General features: G+C 57.2%; 2 protein-coding genes across 2 annotated transcripts; both read right to left on the reverse strand.

Moving 5' to 3' along the window:
• Positions 1 to 1,743: 1,743 nt before the first annotated feature.
• HRG_06486 (glycosyltransferase like family 2 domain-containing protein) lies at positions 1,744 to 3,515 on the reverse strand (the record flags this gene model as incomplete). Its single annotated transcript, XM_044864957.1, has 4 exons — positions 1,744 to 2,034; positions 2,097 to 2,391; positions 2,447 to 3,301; positions 3,403 to 3,515. The coding sequence occupies 4 exons, from the start codon at positions 3,513 to 3,515 to the stop codon at positions 1,744 to 1,746; spliced, it is 1,554 nt and encodes a 517-aa protein (XP_044719897.1).
• An 8,958-nt stretch (positions 3,516 to 12,473) lies between these two features.
• Positions 12,474 to 13,991, reverse strand: HRG_06487 (uncharacterized protein; the record flags this gene model as incomplete). The annotated part of the gene is made up of 1 exon (XM_044864958.1): positions 12,474 to 13,991. One exon carries the CDS (start codon positions 13,989 to 13,991, stop codon positions 12,474 to 12,476), a length of 1,518 nt encoding a protein of 505 aa, XP_044719898.1.
• Positions 13,992 to 15,940: the final 1,949 nt, after the last annotated feature.

Below are 15,940 nucleotides of genomic sequence, written 5' to 3' on the forward strand. Positions count from 1 at the left end.
TGTGTGTATATATATATGTGTGTGTGTATATATATATATATATATATATTTACATGTAATCGTGCGCAATTCGGGATGCATATTCCGTAAACACACACGCACACACATGCGCTCAACACTCACCACATATATATCCATCGTCCATGCCCACCTTGTGCTCGTGCCGTACAAGAGTAGACCGAAAATAACCAACCCTCTTCTCCATCTGTATTACACAAGGCACGTTGGTGCACAACTGCAGACGGGATGGGTGGCCACGCACCTCAGGCAGCGGTGCCACGAGGCCCCGCAGACGTCCCAGATCTGTCATGTTCAGTAATTACAGTGGCTAATTACCTACCTACCTACCCTACCTATATAGGCACCCTTTTGTACCCTCCCAGACTTGACTTCCTTTCTCCTTTCTCTCTTTGGTCCTTGGTCAACGTAATCCCGCGTCCAATTAGCCATTGCCGTCTCTGCCACCGTCTCCCATCCAGCCCTGACAAGTCTTGTCCTCCCGAGATGCCATCCGCGCCCTTTTTCTACCGGGTAGAAACCGAGGCGTGATCCGGCGAGAGTCCGCATGCCATGTAAGACGACGCCCTCGGTACCTACTCGGTATGCATGTCTGTCCGTACATGCCTCGGCTATATGTATGGAGGTGCATAATCGTCAACCATCAGCACCCTCATCTCCCTCGCCAACGTGCCCGCACATATACTGTACGTACTGTCAGAATGTAGGCAGTAGGTAAGGTAGGCAGCAGGGTGTCTGCCGTCCAACGGCCTAGCGGCCGTCGTGCAACTCGCACGCCGCATCGAGATCTGCAGCTGCACCGCGCCGTCCATTGGCCCTCTCGGGCAATATCACAGCCACCTATTCGCTATGCGTGTATGTAGGCATGTCCCGGTAGCCTGATCCGACCCCCAATGGCGGCCTTCTCGCTGCTATGATTACCTTGGCCTTGGTCCAGCCTGTTCAAAAATACATGGAGTGACAAGTAAGCCCAGGCTCCGGGCTCCGAGACTCATCTCCCGCTCTCGCCTCTGTCTCTCTTGCGTAGTCGTCGAGGCCCGTTCCACTCTACCGGCAACCCTTGCCCCTCGAAACACTCAAAAGCCCCATGCGCCTTGGCCGCGCCTCCACCGCACGCTCCTTGAGCCTTGAGGGACGCGGTGAGCCAGTCTTGGCTGCCGCACTCCGCCGAGCGGAACCTGCGCCCCTCAGCCCCCTGTCCTGATCCTGGGCCCCGGACAGCCTTACTGGCACATGCGTGGCGCGAGCAGCCAGCAGCCCTCCCTCAGCCCCCGAGGCGTAAACATTAGTCAAGTTCCCAACGCTTACCGACCTTTCCATGCCGCCGCCAATCTCTTTTCCGTACACGCGATGCCATCCCAAAGTTCACTTTTGCCGCCCCTCTAAAGAACAAAGCGCACTTGGCCAGACCGGGCCGGTTCCCATGTAAGCCGTACATCGTCAATCATGGTGCATGCCAGATTAGACCGAGGTGGGAAAAGGGTAAAAAAGAGAAACAAGGAATAAATGCAGCGCAGAGCAGGCCATGGTGAAAAAGCAAAACGCTCGCCCAATGTATTACACGAGGCAGAGTCCTGTTGCTCCTCTGCTCCCGTCCCGATGTGATGAAGCCAGAAAATGGCCAAGGGAAAAAAAAGGGTAGAGACAAAGGGAAATAAATGCAAAGACATGGGGAAACGGGCGCAGGCCCCGTTTTTCCGCCACCCGCTGAGCTGCAGTCAACAGTCACGAAGCCTCAACCAGTTGGCTGGTCGCCCCGGTCAGGAGCTTGGGGAGCACTGGCTCCGGCTTGCAGATGGATACGCGGCAAGTGCTGGAATCGTAGGCGACATGTCCGTACTTCTCCCATGCCGCTTCCCTGTCGATCCGGCCGCAAGCCTGCCGTGCCCTTTGACGGTCGCTGTAGCGGGGAATATCCTTGCCCGGCGGGATATCCAAGACGCCAGACGGCTGGGGAGCTGGGGTGAGTCGCTGCTCGTCATTGGCATCACCATCGGCCCGGCTGCCCCACGACGTCTGCAATGGGTGGTCAGCGGGCTCGGGACGTGGCTTCTCGCCTTGCTTCATCGGCGGCATACCATGTTGAGGGTGCAGAGCGCATACAGCTTGACGAGGCCGTGGAAGTAGCCAAAGGCAATGGAGACGGGCAGGAAGACGACGTCGGCCGGGTTGCGCAGGAAGAGCCCCATGAGCTTGACCACCTTTGTGAAGACAAACATGAAGATAAACTGGGCCCAAAAGGCCCATCGGCGCTGGTCCATGTCCCAGTCGGCCGTGGCCCACCAGCACGAGGCAAGCAGCAGGGGGTCGATGGCGAAGGCGAGCGAGGTAAAGGTGGCAATGTGCAGCGCGTACGTGCACCAGGGCTGCTGTCTGGACGGCCATGTTCAGCAGTGCTCTCCCGAGCCGACAGCAGGGGGGGGCCTACCTCCACACGTGGCGGTCTCGGACGAGGCTGGTCCAGTTGCTCCGCCAGTTGCTGCGGGCCCAGCGCGAGCACTGGTAGAGGAACTTGTGGCCGTTTTCGAGCGTCGTCTCGAGTTCGCACTCGCGGCTGTACTGGATCCACGTCTTCCACTGGTGGCTGACGAGCCAGCGGGTGACAAAGTTGTCGTCGTCGGCGTTGAGGATCCACCGCCGCCACTTTTCGTTTTTGAAGCCGTAGAGAAAGTCGTGGCTCGAGAGAATCTCGGATCGGTAGGCGCCGGTGCGGCCCGACATGCACGAGGTGCCGCCGTCGAGGTTGTGGGTGGCGGATATCTCAAAATTGCGGCGCTCAATGTAGGCGGCGCCGAGCCAGTTCCAGGCGCGCGTGGACCAGGGGCCCGATCGCTCCCGCTTGACCCTCTGGCAGGTGCCGACGCCGCCCATGGCGGGATCTTCAAAGGGGGCGAGGATCCAGGGCAGCATGGTCGAGGGCCACGTCACGTCGTCGTCGGCCATGACGGTGATGGCCGTCTTGACATTGGGCAGGGCCTCGCAGACCTGGAGGCGCTTGTTGGCGATGGGGGTGTCGAGGACGCGGATGTTGTCGTGGCCGAGCGAGCGGGCCAGGCGCTCGAGGGCCCTGCGCTTGTCGTGCGTCGTGACGAGTATCAGCTCGGCGGGCTGGCAGGCGAGGATGCTGCGCAGCGAGGGCTCGAGCTCCTCAAAGACGTTGTGGATGGTCGGGATGACAACCGTCACGTCGTCGTGGGTAAACGAGGGCTTGTCCGGGACGGGTTTGGACCGGTAGGCCCAATGGGCGACGCAGTGGACGAGCAGGCGAAGATATCGGTGCAGCCTGGCGGCCCAGCGTGTTAGCACACCCGCCCAGGCGCGGCCGTCTGTTTTTTGGGGGAGAGGGGGCGGAGGCAGCGACAGCAAATGCCTTTGCGAACCCACCACAAGCCCAAGAAGACGTAGGCCCAGAAGGCGGGCGAGGGGCGGAAGTCGCGCGCCAAGCCGACAAGCAGGCGGCCGGCGATGGCAGCCAGTCGGTCGGCGGCATGGTCCATGGAGGCCCTCTCGGCCGCGACGTCCCTCTTGCGTGGCCCTCGGTTACGGCGAAGCGAGACGGTCCACGATGGGGGACGAGGCACAAGCAGTGTTACTCGGGCAAGAACTGCGCCCTCGGCCTTCTGGCAAAGGCGGCGTTCCGTCCAATACGCCTTCCCTTAGCAACCCCCCTCACGCGCAAGGCACAGTCTTTGTGAAGAGTGGGCGACGCAGGGAAAGGAAAGAAAAGGCGGGCAGGTATGCGGTTTAATAGAGAGGCGAGCAGGCCCGGAGCCTAGACGCGTCCGCGATGCACGTAGACGTAGGTATGAAAGGGAAGGCCACATAACAACGCCCGATGCTGCTCGCGGGTGCCCCGAATTAGCAGCAGCAATCCCACCGACGCCAGAAAACCCGAAACCCGATGCAGCGCAGACTCGAAGCGTGTCCAAGGCCGGGAGGAGGAGGGAGCAGGCGCGGGAAGAATGGGGAGTGCAGTCGTTCAAAGAGGCGAACGAAGGTCTCGAGGAGTGGACAGATCCCCAAACCCAGGACGGCGCGATACTGCGCTGTCTTCCATGACTCACGACCGAGGAGCAGAGAGGACGGGGGACGACGGGGTCTGGGGATATATACACGACGGCAGAGCGAGGTCGGGTAAGGTAGGTTGAAGGACGAGAGGTACAAGACGTACAGTATGCATGTAGGTACGTATAAAGGGCATATATGAGCGAGCGTGCGTGTGTGTATGTGTGTATGTGTGTGAATGTGTGTATGCGCGGTGCGGCGTGTGGGTGGTAAGAATGAGTGAGGGTGAGGAAGCGTGTGCATGCCGAGGGGACATGTCGGCTGGCTGTCTGGCCGTCCCATCCGTCATCCATTGGATGGGGCATGTCATGCATACAGGTCGGTAGGTATAGGTAGGGTCCGTCGATAATGGGAGCAGGCGTCGTCTGTCTGCTGGGAGGAGACGAGAGGTGCAAAGACGACGACGGCGAGGGTCCAGTGAAGACGGATGCATGTGCGTGATTGACCAACGGCGAGGTACCTGCCCCCACTGCGTCGTCCACCCAAAAGGGGGGGGGGGGGGTACCTACATGCAAGGCTCTGGAGAGCAGGAAATTGGATCCTTTGGGCTGCTACACCGACGACGACTCGCCAACATGCAGCAGACAGAGGAGGACATGTACTGTATAGCCGGCGGCCTTGGTCGTAATCCACGGCCACCAAGCGCTGCTGTCGTCGGTCAACGCTGCTGTCGTCTCGGGCTGGACAATGGCAGACAAGCAAGCCGTGGGGCAGACAGAAAGACAGACAGACAGACAGACAGACAGACAGACAGACAGACAGACAGACAGACAGACAGACAGACAGACAGACAGACAGACAGATAGACAGATAGACAGACAGACAGACAGACAGACAGACAGACAGAGCTTTGGCTCTGCGAACCTTGCCATGCCAGCTCGTATCCATCCATAATTAACCGTACCTCGATAGAATAATTATCAGCATATCAATCAAGGCTTGGTGGAGAAAGATAGAAAGATGGATCGATGAGCAAGATAAAACAAACGAGAGAGACTGCAGCGACGGGGCTACAGGAGGGGGTGTGCTAGTGGGCGAGGGGGTGTGGCCAGCTGAGATTCAATGCTTTAGCGGGATCCACTTCGATGGCGCGGGGAGGAGACAGTCATTTACGGGCATGCGTTGTTAGCGGAGGAGGTTCCTTGCTGAAAAGGACTCGTCCAGGACGGGAATATTCGGGCATCAGACACGGACAATTGTTTTCTCTCGGTCTGTGCAAGACCTTTTGGTGGGCGGTTCCTCGAGGGCACCATCCCATGGCCCACACACGTCTACCTACGCTCCCTCTACACGTAATATCACCACCGTGGCGCCTATAGTCCAAGGCAATGCATGTGAGCCTGTTCCCACGCAGAGGCCCTGCCTGCTCTGCCTTGTTGCATGCTGGCAGATCGTGGGCGTGCGTGGCATGGAAGCGACTCTAGAGCAAAACGGCATGAAACCTTGAAACTGCCGCGACACGTACCGGCAACAGTGCCGTCCCAATGCCATTGTTGATTCAAGACTTGCAAGACAAGGGAGAGAGCCGAGGCGTGCCTTGTCTCTCCGCTGCCTCTGTGTTACTAAGGTACTAGGTAGGGGACTCTCTCAACTACCGTAGGTAGGGTACTTAGGTACTCTTCTACCCCGACTCGTAGGCACTCCCAAGTGAACCGCATCCATGTACATATATGGTACTATATAATTACTTACTATACCTGCCTGGGCAGCCGTGGACGGACAGCTTCACGTCCGTCTAAAGTCCGTCCGAGTACGGATGTATACTCCGCAAGGTGCGTCACCCTGGAGTCGAGAGGCGGTAGAGGCAATGTTCCTTTTTTTTTCTAAAAAAAGAGAGACTGACGTACTGTACATGCAGCAATGGACATCAAACTGGTACTGTTGAGCTGCCAGTGGTCTTCTTGGCCCTAAGCAAATACCTACAGTACTTAGCATCGACCTCTAGGCTACCAGCGCCCACAGCGGGCAATCCCGTATACGTGCCCCCTCAGGTCTTTTTGCTCCGTCACATCCAATCCTCCATCTCTCGCTTCCTCCACACATGGCCGCAAACCACTGGCATAGCCGTCGTCTCTCTCCAGTGTTTTGGTCATTTTTTCGCTTCGGCGCTCTCTTACATACATACTGCAATGTACATGCTTCCCCCCTGGCTGACCCCGACCTCCCCTCCTCCACCCCCCCCTCCTCATCGTGTTCGATCGGCCATGATGGTGGTGGTGGCACCCCAAAGGCTGGTGCGGAGACAGAGAGGCCCCCGGCTGGCATGTGAGCGTCTCTTTGTTGCATCTCCATGCAGAAAGGCTAGGTTATTCTGACCTCCCCCACCTCACCACTTGGCTGGCCATTTGTGTCGCGCGCTTCTGCCTGCGGTCCTGGCCCATGTCTTTGTCCTCGAGCCGGCGTCTACTCTCGTCCATCGCCCGCCGTTTGCCGGCCAAAGCACCACCATCGCAATGCTCCTCGGGATTTGCCTCCAGCGTCGCCAGCTGCTCTTTCGCCCTGGCGGCTGCATCCAGGTCAAGTTGGGCGGGCATGGGCCGATAAGGGCGCTCGCTGAGCTCGGTGCCCACTCGATTCTGGGCATTTCCCATCGACGTCATGTCGACGACGGCCTATCATGTATCGTGATGCTCGCCTGACCCCAGACTTGTTGGCCGTGTTGCCAAGAGGGAGCACTGGGCACGTCGACGAGTGTCCTCGTCGAGCCTCTCTCGTCCCTCCGCTCGGCAAGCTGCCGGGCCGTGGCCGATGAACAAAGCCGTGGTTTTCCTGGGCAACAAAACAAGAAAGATGACGCCTCACGATATCTCTGACCGGGGGGGGGGGGCCTGTGACACACGCGGACCCCTACGGCTCCCTGCACGCAACGGAGCAGCTGGTGAGACAAGAGAAAAGAGGCGGGCTCGAATTGTCCAACCAGAGGCAGGGAAAAAGTGTTTCCATTGGCATGCAGGTACTGGCCTACGACGGCCATGCATCATCGCGGTCCCCCTCCTCGTCGCCGGCGCCCCCTTCTTGGTCTTGACTGTGAACCTTTTGGGCTCCAAGGCGAAAGCAAGACTTGTGGATTGATGCGTGATGGCAGGGGGCGCCAAGACAAGATATCCTAAATCGACGGATGCTTGGACCAGACGAGAAGCAAGAGCCGACGCACTTCGGACGTTGCAGTATTACCTGGCGCACACCTCATCTACTCATGTACACGCACGACACGGTGCAAAGCAGCCATGAGGCACGTGTGGAGTCGACATACACCGGATCCAGTGGCAGCATCTAGGGGCTGGTAGGTACGACGACTTGCATTTCAGCATGTGCGCCACGCTGAACAAACGACCTGCCGTATCCGATTCAAACGGCTAGTGTGGGGGGAGAGAGAGACGGGACCCTGGTTAGTGGTCTCGAGGCCTCTTTTTCCGAGATTGCCCTGGGGATCGCTTGCAATCGGCGGCGCGGGCGGGCAGATCGTGTGGGCTGACGGTGCGTGCTGGCTGGCTGGTCGGAGTTGCAGTGCATCTGCCTGTCCCCAGAACTCCATGCCCAGTTGAGATGCATGTGTGACGGCGACGCCCCGCTGAGAGTCTGGCGGGGGGTGTGGGTATGGTGTATGTACGGTTTGGAGGCCAGTCGGGCAAAGACTCGGCGGCGGGCGCACGGCGCATGTACATACATACTATGGAGTAGGTACGGCACGAACAAGACTTGCGCCATTGACGCGCCGGCCCTCGATTTGCGCTGCGGCGGGCGCCCGCTGAGGAGGAGAGGGGAAATGGAGGAGGAGTGGGATGGGGCCCGGTCGAGAATCCGTCCATCCATGGGCCTCGTCGTACGACTGGCGACTGACTGATCTCCCGCATACAACCACAGTAGGCGGTATAAGGGTCTTTGCCTGTGGAGAGAGAAACGCGTTTCTGATAGCGTCTCGGACCAGGCGCAAAGCATAGCCGACTGCGGCCAGCTAATGCAGGCTTTTCCCCATCTACTCATCAGGCCAATATGAGCATGTGCCATACCTGCAGCGGGATACGAACAGATCCGGACGTCGGAGCTTTTTTCGCCGTGGCTCTGCCGCGTTGCAAGACCAAGGATGACTGCTCGTCCGTGATGCATGTTGCATCGAGCTACAATACAGTACAATACAGTAACTTACATGCTGCCAAGCCCCCAGCAAGAGGAGACGGAACTCGGTGGACGACGGGGGGAGATGCATGCACATGCTGTACTGTACTGTACATATGGCCATGCACCACCAGTCTCCGCATACTCCCTACCTGGTAGGTAAGGTACCTAGGTAGGTAGGTAATTAGTTAGACACCTAGGTACTGGTAGGTACTTAGTAGTAGATTGTGTGTCTACGTGCCAAGTAGTGTACAGTATGTACGTAATTACAGCACCCGACTCCCACAGACATGACGATGCCCTTTCCTATGCAAGACGTTTTCTGTCTGACACGGCGTCTCGGCCACGCTTCCTTTTGGCGCACGACGTGCCTCGGGGCAATGTTGCTCGGGTGGGTGGAAAGTGCCGTCTCTGCAGGCAAATCGAGGCGCAGCTGTCTGTCTTGGTGCTTGCTTTTGTATGGACATGCAAGGACTCAGTCCTCGTGGAATCTCGACCCGGTTCCCAGTCGCAAGGGCATCATTCAACCTGTCCTGTTCACCCTTTGCCGCGTCAGCAGCGCCATCGCAAGCCCTTCATCTCGATCGTCAACTTCCCCCGTGCAAAAGGGAAGTGATAAGAGACAGCGAGACGGAGAGAGGCGCGCGCCCGAATATCCGTCATCCATCCTGCCCCCCACCTCGGCTATCGACTCGCCATAACCCTGTCATCGTCGTCCCAGCGGCCCGCTATGGGCCCTCCCGTGGAGCGTCAAAACGTGCTCGCAAAGAGCCCACATTCCCATGCCCCGAGCGCATTCGTGAGACGCTGACACCCTTCCCCCTTCCCCCTTCCCCCTAAAGACAAGGGCATCGGGCGGGCCAGCCGGCAGCCTGGCATTGATGGATCGTCCGTCGCGACGTGCTGCTTCTGCTTCTACTGGCTGCCAGACCGTGGATATGTCTCAACACCAGGACGGGCCTAGCAGGGTACGTGCGTGTGCACACCAGCCGCCTACTCACAGGCCTCGATACAACTCGATATTGGTCTTCATTCATTTTCAAGTCTTGGGATGCAATTCGTCGTCGTCGTCCAATCAGTACGGCCGGGCCTCCGCCCCCAGTCTCTTCAGTAAGTTGCGCCTCGTTGACGTCTCCTTCTCCATGGCATCCTCGTCCGCACCGATGCTGCTCTTCTCAAAGGCCGTGTTTCCAAGGCCAATGGCAATGTTGTACCGGTTGCAGTCCCCATGAACGACTCACGGCGCACCGAGGCATTCAGAGCCGCTGCGCGCACATCTCAAGGTCCGCGATTCCCCACGTCGACCCTCGACCCTCTCTCCAGCAAGATATGCCAATAACACAGCCTTGCTCGGGGACATGGCCCAGAACCGGGTTCCAATGCCGGAAAAGTCAATGAGCACCGAGCGTCACCTTTTTCGCGCTGCTCTGAGCTGTTGTCATATAAAGGACGACTTGAAGTTGGCTGGAGAGGGGGCACGGGATATATGAGCAATCTCCAAGGGCTGTCGCGGCAAGGCAGCGGCGGAAGGATGCTTTCAAAGTTAAGCGGCGTGTCAATGAGAGCCGGCTGCGACGACGACATAATTGACCATGGACCCTACCAAGATGCGGTAATGACTTGCGTCTTGGTCCGTCATGGGTGCTTCCATGGATTTTGTTCTGGAGCTCCTCGAAGACTGCATAGTAGCAACTTCATTGGAGTCCTTCGCGAAACCGACGCGGCCCAAGTCATCTGGTGTATCCCAATGCGCCCCCAACGCACTGGTTCCGGCTCCACGCCCAAATTCACGGCAGGCATTTCGTAGGTCTCCGAACACTACATGATGACTGGCAAGTTACCTTTATAGTAGGTAGAAAGATCAGGCATGATACTCCGTTGGCGACAACGTCGAGAAGAGCGAGAAAAGTGCTTCTTGTCGCTCCTTGAGTCCCAGGAAATGGAGACATCTCTCGCTTCTTGCAAGACTCGACCTTGACTTCGCCATCCGGCAGGTACCGTCGCCTTCAGTGAGTACTGGTTTCTTGAACGGGATACGGCCGTCTTGGCTTGCCGCCCGGAGCCGCTTGGCTTCAGTGCATAACATGATTGGAGTACACTATGTCTCGCCGGTCATAGAGTGAGATGTTGCCGAGCGATGCCTCGACCGCACATGCTCAAGACATTCTCGACTTGATGAGCATCGAGGCCGAGAAAGGGCAAAACAAAGTAGATGGCGTGAGTCTCGAGCAAGGGTCCTCGGTCCTCGTGTCGTGGCGAGCGCCGGCAAGGGGCCCATTGCTTGCCGTTATTGGTTAGTCAAGTACCGCATCCCATACTGACTTGGGACGGAAAGGAGCACGGGCAGAAGTGTAGCCGATTGGGAGACGGTGCTGTCATGGGGAGGGCATCGACCGAGTCAACGCAGCGGAAGCGGCATCGAGTCGCCGCGGAGAGGAATAGGCAACGAGTCGCAGAGGCACACTTGTTCCTGCACAGCGGCTGGTACAGTTCAGGCAGGGATGGCCAAGCGGGATGCTAAGCCAGTTCGGGTGGCGGCACGAAGCCCTAGAGCTTTGACGACGGCGCCATATTCCCATATGCCCGAGACGAGCGAGCAAGCGGCTTGGCTTAGGCAGAAGCAGGATCAGGGGTCGAGGTAGAGGCATATCTGTTCCATGCATGGGGCTTGGTTGGCAGACCGTGGCTGGAAAAGTGAGTCTTGCGGACTGGGATTGGATCACATGAGAGCGAGTGCAAAGTCGTGGCGATGATGCGTGCGACGTCGCTCTTCTGGTGTGGTTGCAAATCTGCATCCATCTTTGACTGGAGGATCAAGGTGTTGTTGTTAGACAAAGGAAAAATCAGGCGCAAGTGGCACGTATTACCTCAGCAGGCTTAGGCCTCCGCCCCATCTCTGCCTGATGGGCAGGGGGCTCTGAGCACCCGAGAGGATGGCAGCTAGACTCTTTGCTCTGTTTTGAAACCAAGGCCAACGGCAAGCAAATGCTTCCATCTGTATAGTTTGGTGTTTCCCCGAGGCCAGCCGCATCTGAGTTCCATGACCGAGGTGGCCCGTTAGTAATCAGCACAGCACTGCGTGACTAATACTCCGGAATGGAAATGCTTCACCCCCATGTCACCATCACCTTCAACCCCCCCTTTGCTCGTCTGGACAGCAGCATTCACCCAGCCGTCTGTTGGCCGAGTCGAAATGTCTCATCAGCGGATGGATGGGCCTAGCAGGGGTACGCCGTGCTTCAGCCGCTCGCGCAAGGCTCGTCTCTGGCGCGCCTGCCTGCATCCCGCATCTGCCATAAACCCTCTGCTGACATTGGGTGATGCTTGTCTCAGATCGCGCAGCACGCATCGTCACTTTTTTTCCCTTGGCCTCAGTTGTCGTCTGGCGCCATGCCCCTCGTCCCATCGGCAACAGCAGCGGCCCCCAAGAGGCGCTGTTGGAGATGTGCCTCTTTTCGTGGTTGCGGACAAGACATGGCTAGCAACTAGGAAGCATCTGAGACAGAGCTAGCTGACTGCTACTGTAGTCTCTCCCATGCTTAGCCAATTGCCGGCAATGGCTCGCCGACCGATCAATATGCACATGTGAGATGTGGCGTCTCAGCCGACTTGCTCCGTTGCAGTTGACGGAAAGATGAGGCCAGCAAACGCGGGAACCTGAGAAGCAGACTTCATACGTCGTCGACTTCCAAGCCACATGAGGAGCCCTTTATTGTACTCGCGCCTACCCACCACCAAATACCTCCCCGGCCGGGCGTTTCGTTTCGTTTCGTTTCGCTGGCCCCCACATCGGCTGCATAGACGGCGGCAGGCCATGCATGGTGAGCACGCGGAGCCCTCGCAACCATGCGAAACTGGTGGGTGCGTCCACCATATCGCCGTCGTCGTTGTGGCAGAGCATGGGATCCACCCTACGCAACTCGACCGATCGGGGTCTCTCTTGTGGAGAAGCCCTGGAACTATTGCACGAACTCAGCAGGACACCTCACATTTTCAAAGAGCTTTCACTGTGAATCTTTGCGGCCAAGAAAACACTGTGTGGAGGCTGACGACTCATATGTAACAGACGCAGCCAGCTCCGCCGGATGGAGCACGGGAGAACCAAGCCCAGGCGATTTCCACATAGAATGCTCGACCCCTCTTGAGGCTTAATCGCCGCATGGTCAGTCGGTCTGCTTTGTACGAGCGAATCGCTAACTTTGAGTACTTATATATTCTAGGGAGCGGTAGCTATGTACAGCGGGTGTAAGTCACCAAGCGCCCTGCCTCCACTGCTACTGCTTCTTAGAAGCACCACACTCTTTCTCGGCCTTACGGCCCTCTTCGCTGCAGGCCTCAAAATCAGTGGGCTTCTCCTTCTTGCAACGACTAAAGGCCTTGAAGCCCTTGGCGCGGCAGTTGTTCTTGGTGGGAACCTTCGGGGCCTTCAGGGTCTGCTCCGGCGCGCCCGCGAGACACTCCTCCTTGGCTTTGCGCTCCTGGTTGGCGCAACCCTCGCGGTCGAGGCGCTGGTCCTCGGGAAGGTCATCCAGGCACTTGTCGAATATTTTTTTAGCCGCGTCGGTACAGACCTTTTCCTCGAGGGACGACGCGCTTGTGGCCTTGGGGGTGAGACACTCCTCCTTGGCTTTGCGCTCCTGGTTGGCGCAGCCCTCGCGGTCGAGGCGCTGGTCCTTGGGAAGATCTTGTAGGCACTTGTCGAAGATCTTCTTAGCCGCGTCGGCGCAGACCTTTTCGCCGGGGGACGACGCGCTTGTGGCCTCGGCGGAAGCTTCCTTGGCAGTGGGGAGCTTCGCAAGGTCCTGCGCAGCCTTGTTGGCCTCGTCCGTGACCTGCTTGGCAGTCTCGGATGGCAGTGTGTTGTCCAGTTGCAGGTTCTGGACGATTTGACCAATCTTGGTTGCAGCCGCCTGGCCATCCGCGTCAGGGCCGAGTTCCTTGAGGCTGGGAACAACCTTCTCGGCGAAGTCAGTCTCGACCCTGACGTTGACAGACTTGTAATTGCCCAAGGCTTCAACGGCCACGAGAAATGTGGCGGCGACATCGTGGCTGCTGCCCTGGCTCAACAAATCGATGACGGACTTGATGGCAGTGCGACATGTATCAGAGTTGCAGTTCTGCTTGGCGGAAGAGCTAACTTCAGCAGCGTTCAGCCCATCCGCGTTTCCAGCGGCAGTGGAAACATCGCCGGAAGGTGGGGAGGCACTCTTGGCGGCTTCTTGAAGAGCTTTGATGGTATCCATGGTGATCTTGATGACAACATCGAGCTCTTCTCCGACAGTGGCAGCGACAACGGCGGCACCGATGACAACATTGGAGGCAGTGCTTTCGCCCATGGCGTTGTGAATGACTCCCTTGATCGATGCCAAGACCACAGGGGCCTGAGTCGCGTTGTCGCCGTTGGTGGCGTCAGCGGCGGCCTTGCTGAGGGCACCAACGACGTTGGCGAGGTCCTGTTCCGTATTGACCGGGCCGCTCTGTTCAGCTACCTGAGAGAGCTGGGTTTTGACGTTCTCTGGAAGGCCGGCCTTGGCGACCTCCTGAGACACATCCTGCGAGCTGAGCTGCAGCTGCAGCTGAATAACGCCAGCATCACCAACGAGGGAGCCTCGGGCCTCGCCCTCCGCTCCTTGGGGACCGGCCTTGGTTTCGGCGCCGACGTTGGTCGACGCCTCTCTGCCTGGGCCGGAGACAACCAAGGCGTCAACCCCGGCGTCCACACCGGCGGGAGCGGCAAGCCCGAAAGATTCAAGAGCCGCGACAGCAGCAACGAGCACGAGGGAGTACTTCATGATGGCGTTGGCAGTAGGACGAAGAAAAGAGTGGTATGATCTATTTGATCTCGAAAAGAGAGAAGGGCTTCAGAGAGAGTGATGCTAAAGAAACTCAAAGCGATAGTGATGCAACACATCTGGCTAGACGGGCAGATGCGGCCATTATATAGCTCTTATCTCCTTGACGTTACTCGTGTAATTTCAAAAATAACAATAATATAGCTATGGCGGTCGTCAACGACTCAGAGCACATGTACTTGAGCTGACGACGAGACTCATCCTTAATTTCCAAGCTCCAGAGCCTTACCAGTCAGTTTTCATGCCAGCCGCCAACTCGGCGACGTGTCGTATGATGATACTCATGCACAGCTAGCTGACAAGGTAGCTGGCACCGTCTCATGTGCGCAAGAGCCCAAAGAGGGAAGATCCCAGAACGAAACAGCAGACCTTGGGATGGCCGGTGTCAGTACATGGTTGCGGTGCCAAGGTCCCACGCCGGCGCCCACTGAAGCCTGTGAGCTGTGGTGCCGTAGCATGGACAGAGGGCAGGCAGAGTCATGGCGTCGCCGCTGTTCCGAGACGACCTGAGACCCGCGGAGAAGCTACGGTGACCGGAGAAGACAGTCAGGTTGCGATACTAGAAGAGTGGCCCCTGCAAATCCATGCTCATGGAAGTGAGCGGCTTCGGCGTCGATCCGAGAAGCCGGCGTGGATATGGGGCGGCAGGGCAAATCGCAGATCGGACTCAGCCCAACAAGAAATGCTATATACAGAACAATGGAGCCCTCCGCCAGGTTACGAAACTGGAAGAGTGCCCCTCGGAAGTTCATTCATGCTCATATAAGTGGGCAGTTCTGGCATCTTTCCGGGAAGCCGATGTGTATACAAAAAATAGATGAGACGCACCTCAACAAGGGAACGCTATATAGGAAACAATGACGCCCTCTTGGGTTGAGGGCCCATCGTATGGTGATGACATGCCATGCTAAGCTTGGGTGTGCCGATGAAGAGGGCGAATGGGGCGCGTATAGATTCATAGAAGGGGCGATGACTTGGAACGACTTGTGTAACAAGGATCTCTGTTCAAAATTCATGTGTCTAATTTTGGCGGGTTGCTTGCTAAGTGGACGATGGAGATGGCTAGTGGACGATGGAGATGGCTAGTGGCGACCCAAGATATCCCAAAACCTGGATCTCGGCTTTGATGACATGAGTCAATACCATCTGATTGGGCATGTCATAAGTATCAATTCGCCAGCCCTGCCAAGGCCCGACACGACAAGGCCATCAGGCTGGTGGACATGGACCCGCCGGTGTGTTTCACTCTATCTTGCATGGATCTAACTAAACACGCGTCCACGATCAAAGGCGACGGATCCGCTGGATGACAGGGATGGAGACCTTCCCGTTGCTATCTTGGGTGAAGATATCACGTACAGGCAAAGTGTAGGCGATAGATATGGCGAATCTGATGATGTCCTAAAGGGTGGCACCAGGCAGTGGGTCTGACACACAAGCCATGGAGGTTGAATCTGTATATAAAAGCATGTTATAACCGCAAGTCTAGTGTCGAATATTTCGTAGTAGACTATATATAAAAGGTGCTTCTGCTATGTTAGTTTCTTGTACTGGCTTTCTTCGAACATGTTTGCCTTTACTAATTGACGTTGAAATTCTTCCTTCTCTTCTATGCCCCCTTTACTTACGTTGACATACATTGGCTACCTCCATGCATCAGTTGGGGTGATGAGAGTTTCGTATTTTGAAAGTTTCTGTAACAGCTCTGTGCACATAGATTTGCTCTGGAAGCCGATCCGGGCAAAACAGAGCCGAGAAAGGAAAGAACCGAAAAGTACTGCACTCCCCTTGGCGATGGGGTGCTTCTACTCAGCCAGCCAGACCAGACCTGAATCTTAGGTTCTTATGGTCCCCGGCCCGCTCCCTTTGTGATAATCAGATAAACGAGC

This window comes from Hirsutella rhossiliensis, assembly GCF_020360975.1.
Source record: "Hirsutella rhossiliensis strain HR02 chromosome Unknown scaffold00006, whole genome shotgun sequence".
Taxonomy (NCBI): Eukaryota; Fungi; Ascomycota; class Sordariomycetes; order Hypocreales; family Ophiocordycipitaceae; genus Hirsutella; species Hirsutella rhossiliensis.